Below are 19,212 nucleotides of genomic sequence, written 5' to 3'. Positions count from 1 at the left end.
TCATTTATTTCAGTTTCTCTCTGTTTAATGGTATTGAAAATGAATACGAAGGCCTAAATGTACAAAGGTATTTAGGTATCTGAGGAATAATGACAGTGAACAGATGATCAGTTACTTCCAAAAAAAATCCTAAAAATGTAAACCTGAAGATTTATCTGAGTGAGAACAGATAAAGGAGTTTCACCTTTAATAGTCCCCTTGCTCACTAAGAGGCCAAGGGCCAACTGTTCTGATTTTCACTCCTGCAATGGGTCTGGACAGTATGTAAACTGTGACAGAATTTGTCCCTATATAACTGTCACTGTCAATATATTCTGTCCCAGTGATCAATCCCTTTCAATCTCACACAGACCTTTAAAGAAGTAAACTTGTGTAAGATTAAACCCCTTAAAAGAGTAAGAAAATTAGTGAGTAGGAGACAGGCAAATATCTGTTAGTAAAACAGAATTAGTGTTGCTTAGTACTTTTTTGGAACAGTTCACCCTGCATTACCCAGTAACTTGATATATACAAATCTGTAATGACAGCAGCCAAAATAAAGCAACCTTCTCTATAAAATGATAGTATTAAATTACATCGGCCTTGGTGGTTTTATGTAAGCTCATCTGGGCCCAAGTTAAACATGCTATATTTTCTGTATGGAATAATGCAGAAGTAGTGGGAGCTAATCTTTAAAATAAAAAAAAAACAACACAATTTTCTTCCTGTTTTAAGTTTTGTTGTTTGTGAAGGGAAGCTCCATGAAGAAAACACATTTGTAAATACAAACTAATTTTAGACTGTCATTTTCAGTGCTCCAAAAGTCTCTTCAGTATGCAAATTTAAGTAACTGGAGTAGTTAAATATCTACTGAGCCGTAAGTCCTATGCATACCTTCACTCTACAGCAACACAGTAATGGTTCCCAGTGCACATTCATGAACATTCTGGCCAGTTTAGTCTAAAAAGTCAGGTTCAGTCTACTGTTTCCCTTTACAACAAATAATGTTGGTCATTTTATGGCAAATTTAGTGTAGATTTTCTATGAAATTCTACAGGGTTTGGTTCACAGCACACAGGGAAGAAACATTTATAGATAAGGATGTGCATTTGACATTCAGAAGAAAACATTCTCCATCACTTAGGGAATATTTAGAGTCTAGTTAGATGGTAATTTTTTTTTCAATCTGTGCACATTTTATACATATGTATAGACATGCAAAAATAACTTCTGAACTATAAGGCACTGCGTTTTATTTATTAAAGTATAAAATGATGGCCAAATTTTGAGGTTATTTTTTACCACCAGGAATGTCCTTATTTTTAATATCTGGTCTTGACTAGGAATAGACTGCTGGAAGTTGCCATCTGCTTCCAGTTTGCATACAAAATCCCAATTAGCTGAACTTCATATATGTTTTACAAGGTAATTATGCTTACTTTTTTCCAAAATGGGAAAATATTTGTCAGATATTATCTGGATGTCCTCATAAGCACAGCAATCTTAGCTTGACTTTGTCTGCCCTCTAACATGTTCAAATAGAAGGTTATCAATTTGGTTGATGAGAGATTATGGTCTTTGATTACCACTGCTCCAAAGTACTCTGTTTCTTCTTGATTACAAACACACAGAGTCAAATTTACCAAGTTAAAACCCCCTGGGTTTTAATTCCACAGGGAGAAAGGAACTTTAACATTTCTCAATATTAACAGTACTTTAAAATACAGTATCTATGTACCAATTTTTGTGTAAGCAGTTTGAGTTTCGCACATACATAACCTGAGCATGCATCTATCAAACATTTTTGATGCAGCAATATTATAAAATAATCCTAACTTGCATTACCAGCATGCACTGTTAATTTCAACATCATACTATCATTATGAATGCTCACAGATTTTCTTGCCAGACAGCTAGATATTAAAGTCCTACTACACAGCAGAAAAATTATTAGAAAATGGTAAAGTATTCAGTTAAAGCTCTTTCCTTATTATATACAGGCTTCAGCTGAAAGGGCCCTAGTTAGCCTATCTGTTCTCCCACTGAAATCAATGACATTACCAGGTACCGTAACTGTTTAAATGTTTAAATCATAGAATCATAGAATAGTTAGAGTTGGAAAGGACCTTAAGATCATCTAGTTCCAAATCTCACACTCAAATTCATTTGAGCCATATTCTGAGAAAATTGAAGCCAATGGACACTGTGCCATTACAGATTAGATTTGGTTCCTTTATCATTCTGCCTAAGATTTTTCTTAGTCTAGATAGAGCCAAATATAATTCAACTTCCTACATGCAACATTTCACATTAAATTAAATAAACCTTATTAGCCTTTGATCTGTTTTTCCCAGTGTGTGCACAGTTGCCTTTGAGCAACAGAAAAAAATGTTAGGGTGGCTGGAGATAACTTAGTACCACAAGATTTAACATTTGGACAGCAACACTATCATCACATCTTTCAAGTAAATCTAGTTATTCAAAAGTACTAAGTGATTTTCTGTACTCATTAATTCCTACCATGAAACACAAAGCTGGGACAATTTAGAACATTATTATATTTCCTTTACAAAATGTATCTTCTCCTGATGAAAAGTTCTACAAAAGATTGATTTTGTAACAGCAAAATAAAAAATCATTTTAAAATCAAAAGCTAATACTCAGCATTGCTGTTCTTTGAGTGGTGCCAACACCGTGTTAGACTGGCATCCACTCTGGAGGAGAAAAATGGATTCTTTTTAAAGACTGCATTCTAAATTTTCCATCTTGTTACTTGAATGCTATTGCACTGCTGCAACTAGTTAGCACTGCACATCTGGCTGAATTGTCTTGGACTGGTATTTTCCCTAAACTATTGTGTATGTGTGTGATGGGTTTTTAGAAAAAAAGACTGTATGCACACTGAAACAATGCCCCATTGCAGGCTGCTGCACACAGCAATTAGTGAGAGCACAGTTTTTTTCCTGATTTTGTTTTCAACATCAGAAAAGTACTATTTTTAAAGTAAGCCACCAAGAAATTCTAGCTATCCTTTTACAATATTGTTCATTTTTATTGGTTTTGGCTCTTAATCTCATAGGCCCAAACTTCACACTGGAAGTGTTATCTCATAAAAGCTCTGAATTTCAGAAACTTGTACTCTACAGCTACTATTTTAAACTTACATTTATCAGGAAAAAGAGCATATAACTAAAATATTCTCATAAAAATAGTTTCACAGAAACAAAACAGATAAATGTTCTATTCAGTGAAAGGTCATTTTTTCATAACTTTGGCTACAGAAGCCCTACAATTCAGCCAAATTTGATTCCAGAGCCAAAAGTTTGTGTCTTGCTGCTACAAACCATCACATTAAGATTTTGCAAAGTCCATCAGACTAATGAGGGGCATCTCTTTTCTCATAAAATTGCCACTATGACCAAATATTGTTACTTATAAATACCACCATGTACAGCTTTTGCAACACTAAAACATTTCGGGAAGAAAAAAGGCAGAGGGGTGACGTAAAGCGGTATTTCTTTCTTAAGAATAAACACATAAATATTCAGAGCCCTAAAAATGCAAGGTCCTGATTTGCTTTCTAGTAGAAAGGATCTGGAAAGTCCCTATTTCTAGTCAGCTAAGAATTCCCCTGCCATGCGGGAGCTCCCAGCTGATACACGGCCAGCAGTACTGGATCCTGCACAGATACCATTTGACACCAGCACAGGATGCATTAGGAGCTGCAAAGAAGTGGCCAGAGCACGTTTTATACTTCTGAGGCCTCACATGCCTAGATTGCTCTAATTTATACTCAGACTAGCACTGCCTTATCCAAGGCAGTTTTGCAAGGCTAAGCATAAATTCAGTGCAACAGAGAATCTGGATTTAGCTAGATGTAAGAGGTCTCTAATGCTAAATCATAAATTAGCCAAGAACACTGAACTTGGTTTTACTGTCCTGTAAGATTTGGGGAAATTTAAGAGCCTGGACAAAAGTAATTGCTCTTCAGAGCTGTCATTCTTTGTCTTAACTACCATGAACAGGTCTCTCCATCTGTGCAAGCACACAAATCCTTGGGTGTGTTCTTACCAGCTCCTACAGTGGCTATTGGAAATTCTCATCTGTACATTAATTGCTCTTTTTTTTTTTTTTTCACAAGTGCAAAATATTTGGCTGCAGACAGCAGGATTTCCTGACACAAACATGCAACTGTGTCTCTTGTATTTGTCCGGGTATATTTGAGACACAAGATTAACTTTCAGCACGTTTCAACCAGCAAGCAAAAGAGATTTTGGGCTGATTGAACAGGACACATGAGAAGGAAAGACATTCAGTGGAGTCTCTGTCTTCCTTCTGCTCCTCCACAAGTTTCTATGAAAATGCCAAAAGGAGTTTTGCACCTTTCTTTAAACAGGTCTGGCATAATGCTGGCCAGCACTCCCAAGCCATGTGTATATTCAGCTCAAGATACATGCTGTATCACTTATTCTCTGAAGAAAGCTGTGCAGCACTTCTTGGAATAATGAAAACCTGGCTTCTGGTTTTCCAAATACAGATTTCTACTATCTAGTAAAATTTGGGCTTTCTGACCTCTATCAGTTTTAAGTATCTTGCAGATACCCAGTTTCTGATCACATGCACTCCAGTGATTTGGATCAGTAGTTCTCAAGCTTAGCTCATTTGGTTACCACCATCAGAGATGGTGGTGACTTGTGGTAAGATCATCTGTGCAGAACCAGACACTTCTTGCCAGGCCAGGTACACATGTATAAAAAAGCACATCTGTCACTTCCAACCATCTTACTGCAAAGCCTCATTCATCAAAGTGGGATCCTCCACTCCATGTTTTAATCTACCATTGCACTATATGTCTCACCTCACAAACTAGAGCCTCTGTTAAGTGTCCAATCCCTTACTTACCTTGTGATCACTTACCACACCAACACAAAGCAGTGTGACGGTGACTGTAGCCACATCCCCCTACATAAAAATGCTGCCCTGCCTCACCAGCCCTGCTTCCTTCTGTCTTAACCCTGCTTGATAACTTCCTGAAGCAAGCACTGTGAGCTGCATAATGTGAGATGGAGCACTTACTCATGAGTGGATTGCTGCAGCTACATAGAGAAGCAAGTCACAAACTGATCAGCAAAAACATTCTGTGTGGATCTGTTTACCTCATTGCTCAGATAAGTGCTTGTATACAAGCCCAGTTAACAGCTGCCATCATCATGTACCACTTTAAGTTGGCTTTCTACCACAACTGGGGAATGTCTGCCTTAAACAATAGGCACAAGTATGTGTAACAGTCATATTTAGATCTGTTCTTTTCTCTTCCTGACAATGTTCTAATTTAAGATCCTAGTTTCACTTAACCAGATATTTTTACTGGAGAGAACTTCACTCCCATGTGGCACCTTCAAGGACCGTGACTCCTCCAGAAATTTGTATTACACAAGCCAAATTCTCCTCACAGTTGTACTGCTAACAGGTCACATACTTGGGGTCTGTGTTTAGACTAATGTTTGTTTAAAAAAGTGAGGAATACATTTTGGATTGTAAATATGTTCATCCAGAAAAAAAAAAAAACAACAAAAAGTGAAGAGAATAAGGAGAGTCAGATGGAAGAATTTTAACTCTACTTTGTGCTGATTATATAATTTATCAAGAAATTGCTCCACAGGCCTCCAGCAGATGCTCTGCTGTTAAAGCCATGAAAAGTCATTCAGGGAGAGGGTAAAGGCCTCGGGGGTGTGGTCCACATGCTTCAGCACATATATCCTCAGTCCTGGCCTGCAAGATAGCACATCTGGTCTAGGCATGGACCTGATGGTTGGCCAAAATACAGGCTTACAATAATGCTCCTTTTTTCAGCTTTAATGTAAGCCTGTTTTCTTGCCAAATTCAAATCCTGCCAAAATTTAGCCAAAGATGTTTGCTCAATTGTGCAATATCTTAAGTTTATATCCAACAACTCTTTGCAAAAACAATTGTATCGTGTTTTTAATGTTTACAGGCATTAACAATATTTAAAGTAGAATTTTACTGCTGACACTCTCGTGTTTTACAGTAAATTACCTTAGAGAGGGTTTTTCCATTAGCTCTTAGTGTCACGAGTCCTGCACAGCACACCAAAGCACTGGAGCTAGAGAGACCAGAACTTGGAGGGATGGTTCCATCTAGCAGACAATTCATTCCAGTTGGGTTATTAAGACCAAAATGTTCCTAACAATGAAAAAATAAACAATCTCAGTTTCAAGAACAGACAGGCTCAGGCTTGCAATTATCTGATACTTAGAAAGAGAATCGTTCAGCTGAGCTGCTGGAACCAAGGACCTGCTTCTGGTATAAGCAAAATAAAGCAAAATTTTCATTCTATTCCTTAAGAGCAAACCCAGTGATAGGGCTTTGCCAAATATATGTCTGCAATTCCTGTACACAAACATATATGAGCTAACAGAACTGTACCCCAAGCAGAATTCAGTATGGGCTAAACGCCCAAGAATTTACGAAGCTTTGTGGGTGGGCTCTGCTCTGAACTGCCATGGTGACAGTACCTGAGGTTACCAATCACTTTCTACCCTACTTTTGTCCTGTTCTCCACAGCTCTTCACTTAAGGCATCCTAAAGAGCTGAAGGGCCACTTTATGCTTCACTTAGTGGTATCAGGGAGCCATATCACAGTGATGAGGAACTAGTAGCTATGCAGCTGTACTGAAATCCAGATCCTCTGATCTCATGAAGCACCCACAGGACTGACAATGAGAAAACCACAATGGTACTTGAAGAACACTATGCCTTAGGAAGCTCAAAGACATACCTACCAGCAGCAGTGGTCTCTGTTGTGCTATTTTTAGAATAAAGTTGAAAATATTTTTACATAATAATGGATATCAAAGATTATACATTTAATCTGAAGTCATAAATTCTAGTGTACATACTCTTTTAATTACTCTTTTGTTGCTCTGTCCTTGTATTTAGAATCACTTTAATATAAATGTCTCTCTGTTGTTAGTTTGAAATAAACATGCAGTTCTTATTAGAAACTCATTGAATGTATATGGGGGGTATATGAATAGCTACATTCTGATACAGATTTGTATGTCAATAAACTATGTGCAATGTGAATAATCATAAAAGTCAGCAGTATTTCCATAAAGAAATGCCTGACTTCAAAAAAATTCCTACTACTTTCCCTGAAAAGCTTCAACTGTAAATACCAATGGTAGAGATCAGCAAACACAAAGAGCCTCCTTTAAAGTCTTTTTCCATCATTTAGAATTATTTTAAATTTCCGTTTCTCCAAGTATAAGGGAATTCATACCTAAAATACTATTGCTGCCCATGCCCCTTCATGAAGAACACTAGAGAGGCTTGTTCAAAAACAGAAAATGCTTGAGTAACCAGAAACTGATCCACAGTTTCTGGATCGTCTTGAATGTGAATCAGGCTTGCAAGCTTATCACGCAATGTTTAAATAGAAAACGTACTTCAGTTTCAAAAATGAAAATGGACTTTGCCAACTTCTGCAATAGTTCTGTCCCAAAAGGATAGCATGTTCAACTTAATATAAACAGATTATCCCGCTGGACCCTCTGAGTACTTGTATTTCAGTGTTTCTTAAGTCTGTAACATTTATGCTGCTTTTCTGCCAGTGCTAGAGTCTGCAAACCTGCTCTGCAAATTAACCTTCAAGTATGAAAGCTTGTCCTTAGGAAACAAATCTCAGTAGCAGACTGCAAAATAAATAAAGTCAATTGGTCATGCTAGCCTTAATGTAAGAAAGGATATATTGTAAAGAGACCTAATCTATATCTCTACAGTCAATGCAATTTAAATGCCTGTGTTACTGAGCAATACAAAATTGAAAGTACTTATGTCACTGCAAACCTAAGTAATTTATTGGGGTCTAAACACATGGATGATGGTCTCTTTAGGAACTGTGGACTGTAATAAAGTGATTTGTGGCACTGATTGTTCCACATATTGTATTTTGAAGACTCCTGTGGCAGGTTTGAGGCAGGCTTTGTTGGTTGTCTGCAGTCCTTATCTATGGTATCATCCTCTGAGGTGACCTAGATGGCCTATCCTCAGGCAAGCTTCATGTGCTTTAAAAAGCACATTTACCCACAATTTTGGCTGGCTGTGGTGACCTGTTCCTGACCTAGCCCACACTCTTTATCCCAACTGCCCTTCCAGAAAAATCACTGGATTGGGATGGAGCTCAGAAGTCATCATATTTTTCCTCAAAGAGCCATGAATCACCTGCAAACAGCAGGTGAGATTTATAGGAAGCCTCAATTGAGTTCAGGCTGCCTCCCAGGACAACAGTAACATCAGCACTTGGTTTTCACAAGCCATTCAGTTTTCAAGTCAGTCTGGAGACAGGCTAGCTCATAAAGGAGAAGATAAAGCTCAGGACAATGTCTGTTCAGTGTTCCTGCCTTTACCGTAAGTGTGCTGTTTCCTGCATAGCTGCGCTCTTAACTCAGGAAATTTTGAAAATCCCATTCAAATTCCACACACTGAAATGCTGGATGAGTAATGATTCTTACTGGAATATTTCTTCTCTATGCTGTTTACCTACTTTTTACACTTTCTTTTGCCTACTGTATGAACCACCTTCACTCTGTTGTTGTGCCCATGTTGTAGATTTCCAAAATTAATGGAGATTTATGCTTTTTAAAATGCTTCCATAGGAAGAAAAAGACTAAAACAGGATCTTTGTATCTGGACAGACTAAGCCCCCAAACCTTTTTGAATGCAAATTCTAGTTAAATGATTCAATTGGAAAGCATCCTTTTTAACTTCAAACTACAAAAATACCATCTTGATAATGAGTTTGGTAATGACTGTACTAAATAATTGTTATTGCAATTTATGTAATAAAAATAGTGCTCTGCAGATATTGTAATACAAAGCCACTCATAGTTCCTCTTCAAATGTTAACATTAAAATACTTAACTGTATGTCAAGAAAAGCTATAGAATGCAGGGAAGTACTTTGAAAGTGAATAGGTAGGCTTGTTGTATTTTACTTCCACATAATTTCATAAGTGAAATGGATTTGGCTTACCTGAATACCCTTCAGTCCACACAGGAAGTAGTTATGCCACTGAGGTTTGGTTTTGTTAATCTGAATGTTATTAACACTAGTACTGAAATCCCTGCAAAAACAGAAAAACCTTGAGGCTTTAACTTGTCAGTAAATTTAGTTTAAAAACATGGCTTATTACTGCCACCTGCTGATGAACAAAAGCATTCCGATGTGCATTTTTTCTGTGCCATGTTTTTCAAGGGTTTTTTACAGATCTTTATGAATCAAATCAGTAAGGATATCTTAGATGGAAGCATAAGAATTTTTGCTTAAGCTATAGACTTCATTAAATAAATTCAGAAAGAAAGCTACCTTTGCCATCCTTAATTAAGGCAGCATGCTTTCCATCATGTGTGTATGTTCTCTTGATCCCTTAGAGAAGTGAATATCTAAATAATCCTATTTGTCAAACCTAGAAAGAGATAAATACACTTCAGGCTCTCTGGTAATCCCTGCTCAGGAATTCATCTTTATTACCTTTGCTCTGAACGGCACTTTGCTAGAACAGGCCTAATGCTGCAAAATTGTATTATTTATGTTACATGATAAAATAATTTAGTTTAAAATAGTTTACTTCTTTCAGGTAATTCTGATAGTGTTCTTTCTACTCCATCTTCATTTCAAAACTACGAAGATGGTAAGCCTGAGTGTTTCTAACAAAGCTAATGGTAAAATAGGTGCTGCCAAAATGGAGTGATGCACAGTGGCCTCTGAAGAGTTAATCACCAAGAAGTGTAGATTGTTCAGAAGTCTATATAGTTGAATGCCCAATAACTGTATCTGCCTGATGTCATTATAGCAGATGCTCAACACACAAAGAGGAGAGGCACTGAGAATGTCAAGAAAAGCTAACAAAACATATTTAAGAATTACAGGCTAAGCTGTGCTTTACAAGGCAAGGTCTGCCAAATAGCATGAACAGAGGCAGGTGAATTCCCTGGGAATATTTAGGTGTAATGGGAATAAAAACTTTCAAGAAATTAGGCAGTCTACAACTTGTAAGAGGATGGAATTTTTCGGGTTTTGGCTAGTCCCAGTCTATATCTGTAAATAATGCGGTGGGTTTATGTTTATCCAAAGCAATATTGCAAGTCAATACCTGTAATGAATACTAGTGTGACGTTCTTATTGGTATGAAGAATTAGTTATTTATTATAATATATAAAGCAACTCCACAATAATATAATTGTCTTCAAATTACGGCTGAAAACTTCACTTTATTCTGGTGCAATTAAAGGCTGAAATTTTTGTGTTATGCAACCCCCAAACCTAACAACCATTGTAAAAACAGCCCCACAATCCTGCATCCTCTTCCTATGGTCTAATGCTAGCTATGCTGTAGTGAGTTACTCCGCTTGTACTACCAGTCTATAACGTATTCCTAGCTCAGTGTTACGTGACAGATCATACACTCTAAGTATCAACTCAGTATGACCATTCTGTCAGTTATACATTCAATTTCAACATTCAATATTGTGCAGAAATAGCAGAGATTGCTGTCTTTCAATCTGAACTGTTCAAAATAATGCCACTTACAAGATTTTATCAGCAATGCAGCATCAAAGAATTGTGCAAAGTTGGTGTCAGGCATTACTGGGGTTTTTAGAGTAACACAAAAGATATGAAAGGGAGTTTTGAGATTACAGTACAAGGAAAGTTTTGAGAATAGCTGTAAATTCTACCTATTGGAGATTCATGTGTATTTAGAACAATATCCCAGAGAATAAACCAACATTTTGCTTATGGCTTTTAAATATAATATTAACAAAACCCCATGGAAGTACTTGTAAAATACTTGTCAAAAGTAACAAAGATTTTAAAAACCCTATGTTTGCTTACAACTGTTTTCTTCAACAATTCTATATTATTTTAAAAAAGGAAGACTGATGGAAATCAATACATAAAAGTGCTTAATACAAATCAAATTTGAAGTCCCCTTTCCCCCAGGAAAGTTCTAAAATATATTATCTTTTGTCATTCTTTTTGTATGATCAGACAAACTAAAACCGCAATGAACAAGAGGACGTATACTACGATTGTATTTGCTGGTTCTCAAGATAAAATAACGACTTCTTAAAATGCAGTTTGCTCATTTCTGCAATCTTCTGGTAGAACATCAAAGAAAAATTGCCTTTGATTTTGGCATGTTTCATATGGACATCATTCACACAAACACAGACTGTGGAACTGTCAAGATCCCCAGATCTTTATGCTTAATCTGTAAATGTTCAGGCTTGCCTTCAATCCTCCCACTGGAAAGTAGATAGTTTGCTCTCAGGACTTCATACTAAAATAAAAAATTGTGGAAAACATATCCATAAAGTAAAAATCTCAGATATTGTCTGTTCCAGCCTTACTGTTCTAAAGGATTCTTGGGAAAGCTTGCCCCTGTTTTAAGGCTAGGTGTAAGCATTCCAATTCTCCATAATTAGATGCGTTTTTTGAGTAGTGTAAGAAAAACCACCTGGCTGAGGTGGTATTCACTGCTTGAATAGTTAATCAATCCTTATTTTTGAGAGAACAGTTTGGTTCTTTCTCACAGAACCTCATTGTCTTTCCAACTTGGTTTCTCTGCTCAAGTCCTCTGGGGAAAAATAAAATAAATCTGAGGTTTTTAAAAAAAGATTTTCATATTTTGCCACAAGATGGAAACTGATTGGTCATTACCAGCCTCTGGTATTTCTGAAGGTATTTTGAGAAGTATCATGTCTGATATTCTCTGTACAAGTATTTCTCAATTACAGAAATGTCATGTGAAGGAGAGGTATCAGGAACTTCAAAAGACTAACTTCTGAATACCATTTTAGCCCAAATAACATAAAAGGCATCTGATCAGTTGGGGTGATTTATCATGAAAAACACATGGGTGCTTTTCCTTGCAACCTGTTCTCTGTCCTGGTTTTTGTAAAAGTTAATATAAACTATTGAGGTGGAAGAAGGCTACAGAACTGTTAAACATTTTACCAGTTCACAAAACATGAATGAAATAAGAAATAGTGATTCTGTGGAGGCTTATAGTTCTTGTTCACCAAAGGCTTATATATATGCATTCACCACAAGCATAAATCTACCAGTGCAACATGATCGGAAAGAAGACACACTGTCAACAGTATTGTTATGTGGTGTAGCATTCAAAGTGTTGAAAAATATTCTTTGTTATGAAATTATGGGAATGTTTCAGCTTTGTTTTTAAGCAATAGTGTCTCAACAAAACAGAAATGCTTAATGCTGTATTCTGAGACCTCTGCTTGGTTTATGGTTTAAAACATATGATTTCAAACTGAAAAAGAAGGCCAGATACAAAAATACAGTGACTACGCCTGCAGCCTGAATTCAAAGGCTGTAATTCTAGATCTAGTATGAACTATGTACCTTAGGAGAATGCCATTTCAATTGCAATGTAGTGTGCCAGAGCTCAAAGTTCAACTAAAAATGTTCACCTTTTGCTTACTGCTTTATTTAGTATCCATTATGACAACCTTTCCTAATCAAAGCTATTATAATTCTGGAACTGTTCTTGCAGAATGGTTTTGCAATACAGCTTAAGCCTGTTCAGAAGCTGCTATTGAAGAAAGGGGAAGGTCCCACTCACATCTTACAATTCCTTTCCCCGATTTCACCACTGCATGTTCCCACTGTTTACCCTAAGTCAGCTTTAGTGCTGAGTGCATGGCAATTCAATTCATTAAAATGACACAAAATTAACCAGGCAAAAAAAAACCAGTGTGAATAGTGCACTTTACTGTAAGATCAAACAAGTACTACATGTGGTAAAAGGCAAAGGGTGAATCAGTGTTAGAAGCAGGGAAAGGGAGACCACGGGTAAAAGAAGCAAGCCTTTTTGCAGTGACAAACTCTGAAGTCAGCCCAGCTATAATGGGAAAACATACACCACAAAGTAATTGAAAAATATTTGAGTATTTATACTTATCACAAAAGTAAAAATTCAGCTGCCTTAGCCACAGGCAGCAGCTCAGAACATGTTCTTATAACAAATTGAGCTTTAAGCAGGAATACATGCTCAAATAGTTGGCTTAAGAAAAATAGCTTCAACTACGTTTATGCTGATTCTGATTTTTGTAAAATGCCCACAAAGTTCATGTGGATGAGTGAACTCATCTGAACTGCCATGCAACTACACAAATACCAGTCTGTTACAAGGAAGGAGGCAGAAGAATGCGGCTGAAGTTGAAAAGAATGGTGGGATTATTTCCCTATGTTCTGCACTTGTGAGACCATGGCTGGAATACTGCATCCAGTTTTGGAGTTTCCCAATACAAGAAAGACATGGCAAACTGCAGGGAGTCCAGCAGAAGGCGATCAAGACAGTTACAAAGGATCTCCAAAGGTCCCTTCCAACCTAAATTAGTCTACAATTCTGCAAACAAGCAGCTGTGGAGGAAGTGGAAAAGATGGAATACAGAGGTTTTTAGCCAGGACTGTTGCTAAAGCTGTTGTATTGTGAAAATACAGCCCCAGGTTCTCCAGAGCAGGGGAGTGTTAGCTTACATATGCCCTAATTGATTACAGAACATTTCAATCCCTTCTCCAAGAGAAACTGAACTGGTGCCAGTTATAGGAATTACATCAAGAAAGATGAGCTAAAAGAAGGGAAGACAGGATTGCACTTTTACAAAGACTGAAAAATCAGAGGCCTCACAAGAGAAATCTGAACAGGTGAGAGACAAAACTAGCAAACCTATTGCTCTAAACTAATATGCACAGCATAGAGTCAGTGGGATTCCATCTGCTTGTATCGTTCATTTTACACAATTAAACTCTATATTGCAATGGAAGCTTGTCAGATCTCAATTGCATAAGAAGATCCATCAGGATTAGTGAATAAACAAAGTAATTACTTACAAATAAAGAGAATTGGTATTTGCCAGGTGCACAACTTGAGTTTTTACAGGCTCTACTGCAATCAGTATATCTTGTTCTATAGCCATAGGGAGCACAGCATAACCACAGTAGTCTATATGTTCTCCTACCAAAGAAACAGACAATTAAAATATTTTGGAATAATTCTTCCTAGAATAGCAGTAACAAGGCTGCTCCAGAGCTTCGGTGTTGGTTGCTGTATGAGACAATTTTTGAGTAGAGGCTCAACTCTTTATTATTTATTGGAGTGTATTTCCCCTATTTCATAGTATTGCACAAAACTTTGGTTCTTGCTTTAGTGATTTTATCTACTGCATCTGTTTGTAGATCTGCATGTTTTAATACTGGCTAATAAAAAATTAAACCCTCAAACAACACTACATAAATTATTGTCCCGTAAAGAGAACAGACACATTATTTGTGCACTGTTGTGACAGTACAAAAATTCAGTCAAATCAATTGCATTTAACTGATGACTGGAAGAGATAAAGGCAGCATATGACTCCTCATGTGATCTCTGCTCATGTGGATGATTCCCCAGTCACTAGATAAGGTTTGTGGCTGAATTTTTCCCACCCTCATTGAATTTCTAGACCTTTATCCAAAAAAAATTATATTTAAAAAATCATTAATTGTGCATACAACACACATGGATTGTAGTAAACATCCTCCCCCTTGGGAATAATTCCCACTTAGCACATGCTGTCTACTTATATGGTATGTTCACATAACGCCAAGGTAAAAATTATCATTAATTGCACAATGGACTAATCAATTTTTAAAACTCTGTTTTGCAGGATCCTTTTACTTAAAATGTCTTCAAATGCGTAGGGTTACTTTAAGAGTATACAAGAAAGTGAGCCCTAGGGAGAGCACAGTCCTAACATGGATAGAGAAATCTCAAAAATAAGGTTACCACAGAAATACAAGTCCTAAATACAAAATAATTGTGTTTCTCCAGTCTGCCAGTGAATCACAACCAACTATTCTAAGTTCTGTAGATACATCTCTATAGAAGAGTCAGGAAGAGATTATGATAGAATCATTCCATGCTTTATCATATGCATTGCTGTGTGGCTGGTTATATTTGGTAACTTAAATGGACAAAAAAAAATGTACTAAGTTCATTCGTGGATGCCCTGTTCAGCAACTACTTTAGGTTACATTTCCAAAGCCTTTAAAAAAAGAGGTATCCAACCATCAGCTGGCAAGAAGTCACTTCAACTTTCAAAACTGTCACTACTGTCTATAATTTTTTTTTCCAAAAGTGATATTTGAGTGTGCAGTTGCTCATAACAAGGTGTAGTAAAAGCCAGTAAAGTATTGTATTTTCCATTTATCTTACCTTATAAAATTAAGCCTAATAATATTTGAATTCTACATTTTTAACTACTAGACTTCCATGATGGCAGATAAAATAAGAGTAATTTTTCCCTTTTACCTATTAAGTTGACTCGCCCTGGCGCACGAACATAAAACTTGGGAGCTGATCCAAATTTTGATATAAACATCTCCTTCAGCTTCTGCAATCTGAAAGAGGGATTAGAGACATTTAGAAAGACTGTATTTGCATAAAAGTCAGGAAGTTTCAATGTTTCTCAAAGTAAATTCAAATTAACTTTTTGAAATACACAGTTTTCTGTTACATCAGGAGCTCCATTAAGCTCTTTATTTTTGCTCTTCGATTACATTAACTGTGACCAAGAAGATTAGAATATTCAGATTAATAAGAAATATGTATGTTCACTTGAAAAGGATGGAAGGTGACTTATTTAAAACTCTTCAGCTCTGTAAATCTGTTAGCCACTGAGGAAGAATTTGTCAGTGTGGACCAGTGGCTCCTCTGTGGCACCGGGATTTGTCACACACACACACAAATACTCCCTTCAGAGTCAGAGCTGACGGTACCAGGCCAGCGCAAATTCATTTTCCTCTAAGTTTTAACTTTTATCAATTTCCACATTAGACACTACCCTGTTTTTGTACAAATGCGTATACAGAGAACTAAAGTTCCAAACCTCAGATTAACCCTGCTACTTAGTATTTACTCTACAGGTTTACAGCAGCAGTTCCCAGAAAGTTCTTCAGGTTTTCCATTCGGAAGTGTTGGACATGCTGTGAACTAAAAGGTCCAATGCAAAGTAAAACACGGCATATTGCTGTATTTCCTAAGACTCTAAAGGTATCTAGCTTCCACCCTGTGTTGGCAAAGTTGGGATGGTTTAGTGTGTCATGCAGGAACAGGGATGAACAAAGACCTGGAAGAGACTCAGCCATTATCTTTGTGAAGCATAAGAAATTCGATAGCGATTCACTTCAAAACTACCTTAAAGCAATTTAGGTTGCGCACTAACCCATTAACTTTCATTACTGTAAGCAGCAGACTAAAATGATGAAAAAGCACTAAGAATACAATAATCTTTAGAATGGGACTTACAACATTTCACTGGCAAACGCTGTTGGCTTTCAAGCATGTAGCCAACTAAATTTATTTTTTTGGGTTTTAGGCTACGAACAAGAATCTAGTAACAGGAACCGTGCTAAGGTTTCTACGTTTAGTCTAAAACTTGAACTGGAAGTCTAGTTAATGCAAAGTGTAAGTAAACAGCAACAAGAAACAGATGTTACAACATTTCACAGTCAATTATTTAGTTGTACTTCTTTGTAAAAGCTGTGTTATTGTCCAACTGCATATATTTGAATGGGTATTTTTGGGGGGTGGGTTAGATGGAAAACTACAAAATATTATTTGTTGTGATTTTTTTTTCCAACAGATCTTTCAGTACTTTTCCATTGTGGTGCCCAGTAACAAAGCTGCATTAGGTCCCTTTATAATTTCCCCTTATAATCCCCCCTAGTATTGACTGGTTTATCCCTATTCCAATTAGCAGAAGCAGTTTCTGCCATTTCATTGTACAATCTCTTTTCTAGATCACATTAGTACTATTATAGTCCAAGGGGGAAATCTGTTGGCAGAATTTTAGGTGTTAACTTTATTCCTTTTTGTGTCAGTATTTAGAACACTTCCTTGTTTCACAGATATTTTTATAGTGGTGTTGGTACCAAGAGACCAAGAACAAACAGTGCAGTCATAGGGGCATGTTTATCTAAGTGCTGATTGATCTCTTTTGAATGTGGGTTTTACAAGCAGGCCTGATGAAAGGCTATTTACAGACTTTGGCCTTGATGCTGCAACTGGCACGCTGCATTTTAAGCACCTACATCAAAGATCATTATCAGAAGTGTTAAGCAATGGCATCCTTCGCAACTTCACACATCCACGTCTGGAAATACCGGACTCATCCTTGCCACGCGACTGTCATCGTGCAATCACACTGAAGTGACACAAATGGAAAAATTACCAGTGTTAACACAGGTAAAAAGGTTCATTTGAACCATCTGTGCATCCTACTTCCACGCACCCAGTGCAGCTCCATGGCGAAAGTGCATGCGTTGGCACGTGCTGGGGGAGTATCAACGCAGAAGCAGACCTACGGTGTTCCAGGGAATGGCATGGACAATTCTTTTACAGCCAACAGGTTGAGAAGATAATCGGTATCCCCAAAAATGTGGAAAAATAACAGATGCTCGAAGGAAAGCCGAGTGAATCGTGCCTCCTGCCGCCCCGGGGGCACTGTGCGAGGTGCTGCGGGGAGCCGTGTTCCCTGGGGAAGGGGCGGGAGAAAGGACCCGGCCGGCCGAGAAACCGAAGTCCGCCCGGGCCAATGTGGCTGCGGAAGGGATGCTCCCGGAGCCACACAGAATGCAAGCGCACCCCGTTTGTGCGGAGGCGAAACAAAACAGCACAGGTCAAAAGCCCGTCACCTCAGACCAGGAGCACGGGCACGGACCGTCCCACCTGCCTTCCACCTCCCCTGCCCGCCTGCACACCGCCCGCCCGGGCATAAACCCGCGGACTTCCGCGTCCCGCCTGCAGACGTGGCCTCTCGCTGCGGGGCCGGGGTCGCGGAGTAGCGACCCACCCACCTGGGCTGCTCCACCAGCTGAACCGGCAGGGTGGCGGGAGCCTCCGCAGCCATGGCGGCTCCCCACGCCGGCTCCCGGCTGAGGCGGGCAGCGGCACGATGCGGTGCCTCCGGCTGGACCCCGGTCACGGGACAGGCGGACACCGTCCTTCCGGGCGGCAGAGCTGGCAGCCCGGCCTCCTCCCCGCCCCGGCGGCAGGGCACGGGTGAAGCGCTCAGCCCCAGGCCCGGCTGGCAGGCACACCGGCACCCCGCAGCGCACACGCTGTGGGGCCGCTCAGCCTTCAGCTCCTCGCCCACCATGGCCCAGGCGTGACACGAAAGCCGCTTCGACACGTGAAGGGAAGGGTTTTTCCTTTAATCCTGTCAGAATTCAGCAGGCAACAGCGAGACTTCAAAGCCGATGCGCGGGGCCAGGTGTAGCCGCCCCGGGTTGGCATCGCCCTCAGTGCCGCTCGCTCGACCAGCGTCTGTTCCCCAGAAAACCACGATAATAATGGAAGCAATGAACTGACAGTGCAGTCCCCTGCGGCGGTATCCACCCCCTTGGTTTTCTTATCTTTCTGGTGCGTGGTTCTTCCAGCCTCCCTCAAACAAGCAGTCTCGCAGCTCCTCTTCACCCCTCAAGGTTAATGGCTGCAGTTACTCTGAAGAACTAAGCTTTTCAAATGCTCACTCATTGTATTTTGCTATGTTAAAGACTCTAGAATTCAACTTAAGAAGCTTTAAGTGCTTGGACTGAGAGAAGCATAGTGACACTGAGATTTCACTGTGAATTTATGTGTTTTTCTGAGGTAAAACCCTCTCCCGATTTGTGTGTTTGACGGTGAAGAAACCAGGTTTTTAAAGAACTTAGTAGCCACAGGAAGACGAAAGAAAACCCACGCCATTAGAAAACCTGTAATAATATAAAAAGTCCACCAAAAGAACAATCTGAACACCCAGCAAACACTGTGAACGTACAAGAACCAGGGGCCTCGTGTTTGTGGAGAGGCAGAGCTTGTCTGCCGGGTGTTTTTCCCCAGTTGAAGGTGGCAGCAGAAATTACTGTGTAAAAGCCGGTGTTTTGTAAGGGCCGTGGCTTTTACATTTACGCAGTTCAAAACTGCTGCTGCGGTATTGTTGGTGTATAGCAGCGCAGTCCCTGTAAGTTGTTCGGCGGCACCGAGGGGCACGCAGCCTGCCCTGAGGACCGAGCAGCGCGGCCGGGCTGTTTGAATTTGCCACCCGGGGACGCTCAGCCCCAGCACTCGCTGCGGGCCCGGCCCGCTGGCACCAGGACACACGGACA

General features: G+C 39.0%; 1 protein-coding gene across 1 annotated transcript in view; it reads right to left on the bottom strand.

The window, feature by feature from the left end:
• The window catches only part of GALK2 (galactokinase 2), a 48,825-nt gene extending 30,474 nt beyond the window's left edge, over nucleotides 1–18,351 (bottom strand). The window contains exons 1-5 of the mRNA XM_062629114.1: nucleotides 17,923–18,351; nucleotides 15,377–15,465; nucleotides 13,918–14,041; nucleotides 9,034–9,124; nucleotides 6,037–6,183 (exon numbers count right to left, since the gene is read on the bottom strand). Coding sequence (XP_062485098.1) covers nucleotides 6,037–6,183; nucleotides 9,034–9,124; nucleotides 13,918–14,041; nucleotides 15,377–15,465; nucleotides 17,923–18,224 — 753 coding nt within the window. The 5' untranslated portion in view covers nucleotides 18,225–18,351. The remainder of the gene's footprint in view (nucleotides 1–6,036; nucleotides 6,184–9,033; nucleotides 9,125–13,917; nucleotides 14,042–15,376; nucleotides 15,466–17,922) is intronic.
• Nucleotides 18,352–19,212: the final 861 nt, after the last annotated feature.

Source organism: Pezoporus occidentalis, unplaced genomic scaffold, assembly GCF_034315485.1.
Source record: "Pezoporus occidentalis ecotype Australia unplaced genomic scaffold, CSIRO_AGI_Poc_V1 ctg11, whole genome shotgun sequence".
In the NCBI taxonomy this organism is placed as follows: domain Eukaryota; kingdom Metazoa; phylum Chordata; class Aves; order Psittaciformes; family Psittacidae; genus Pezoporus; species Pezoporus occidentalis.
Note: the sequence above shows the minus strand (reverse complement) of the source record. Positions and strands in the feature narration are given on the sequence as shown.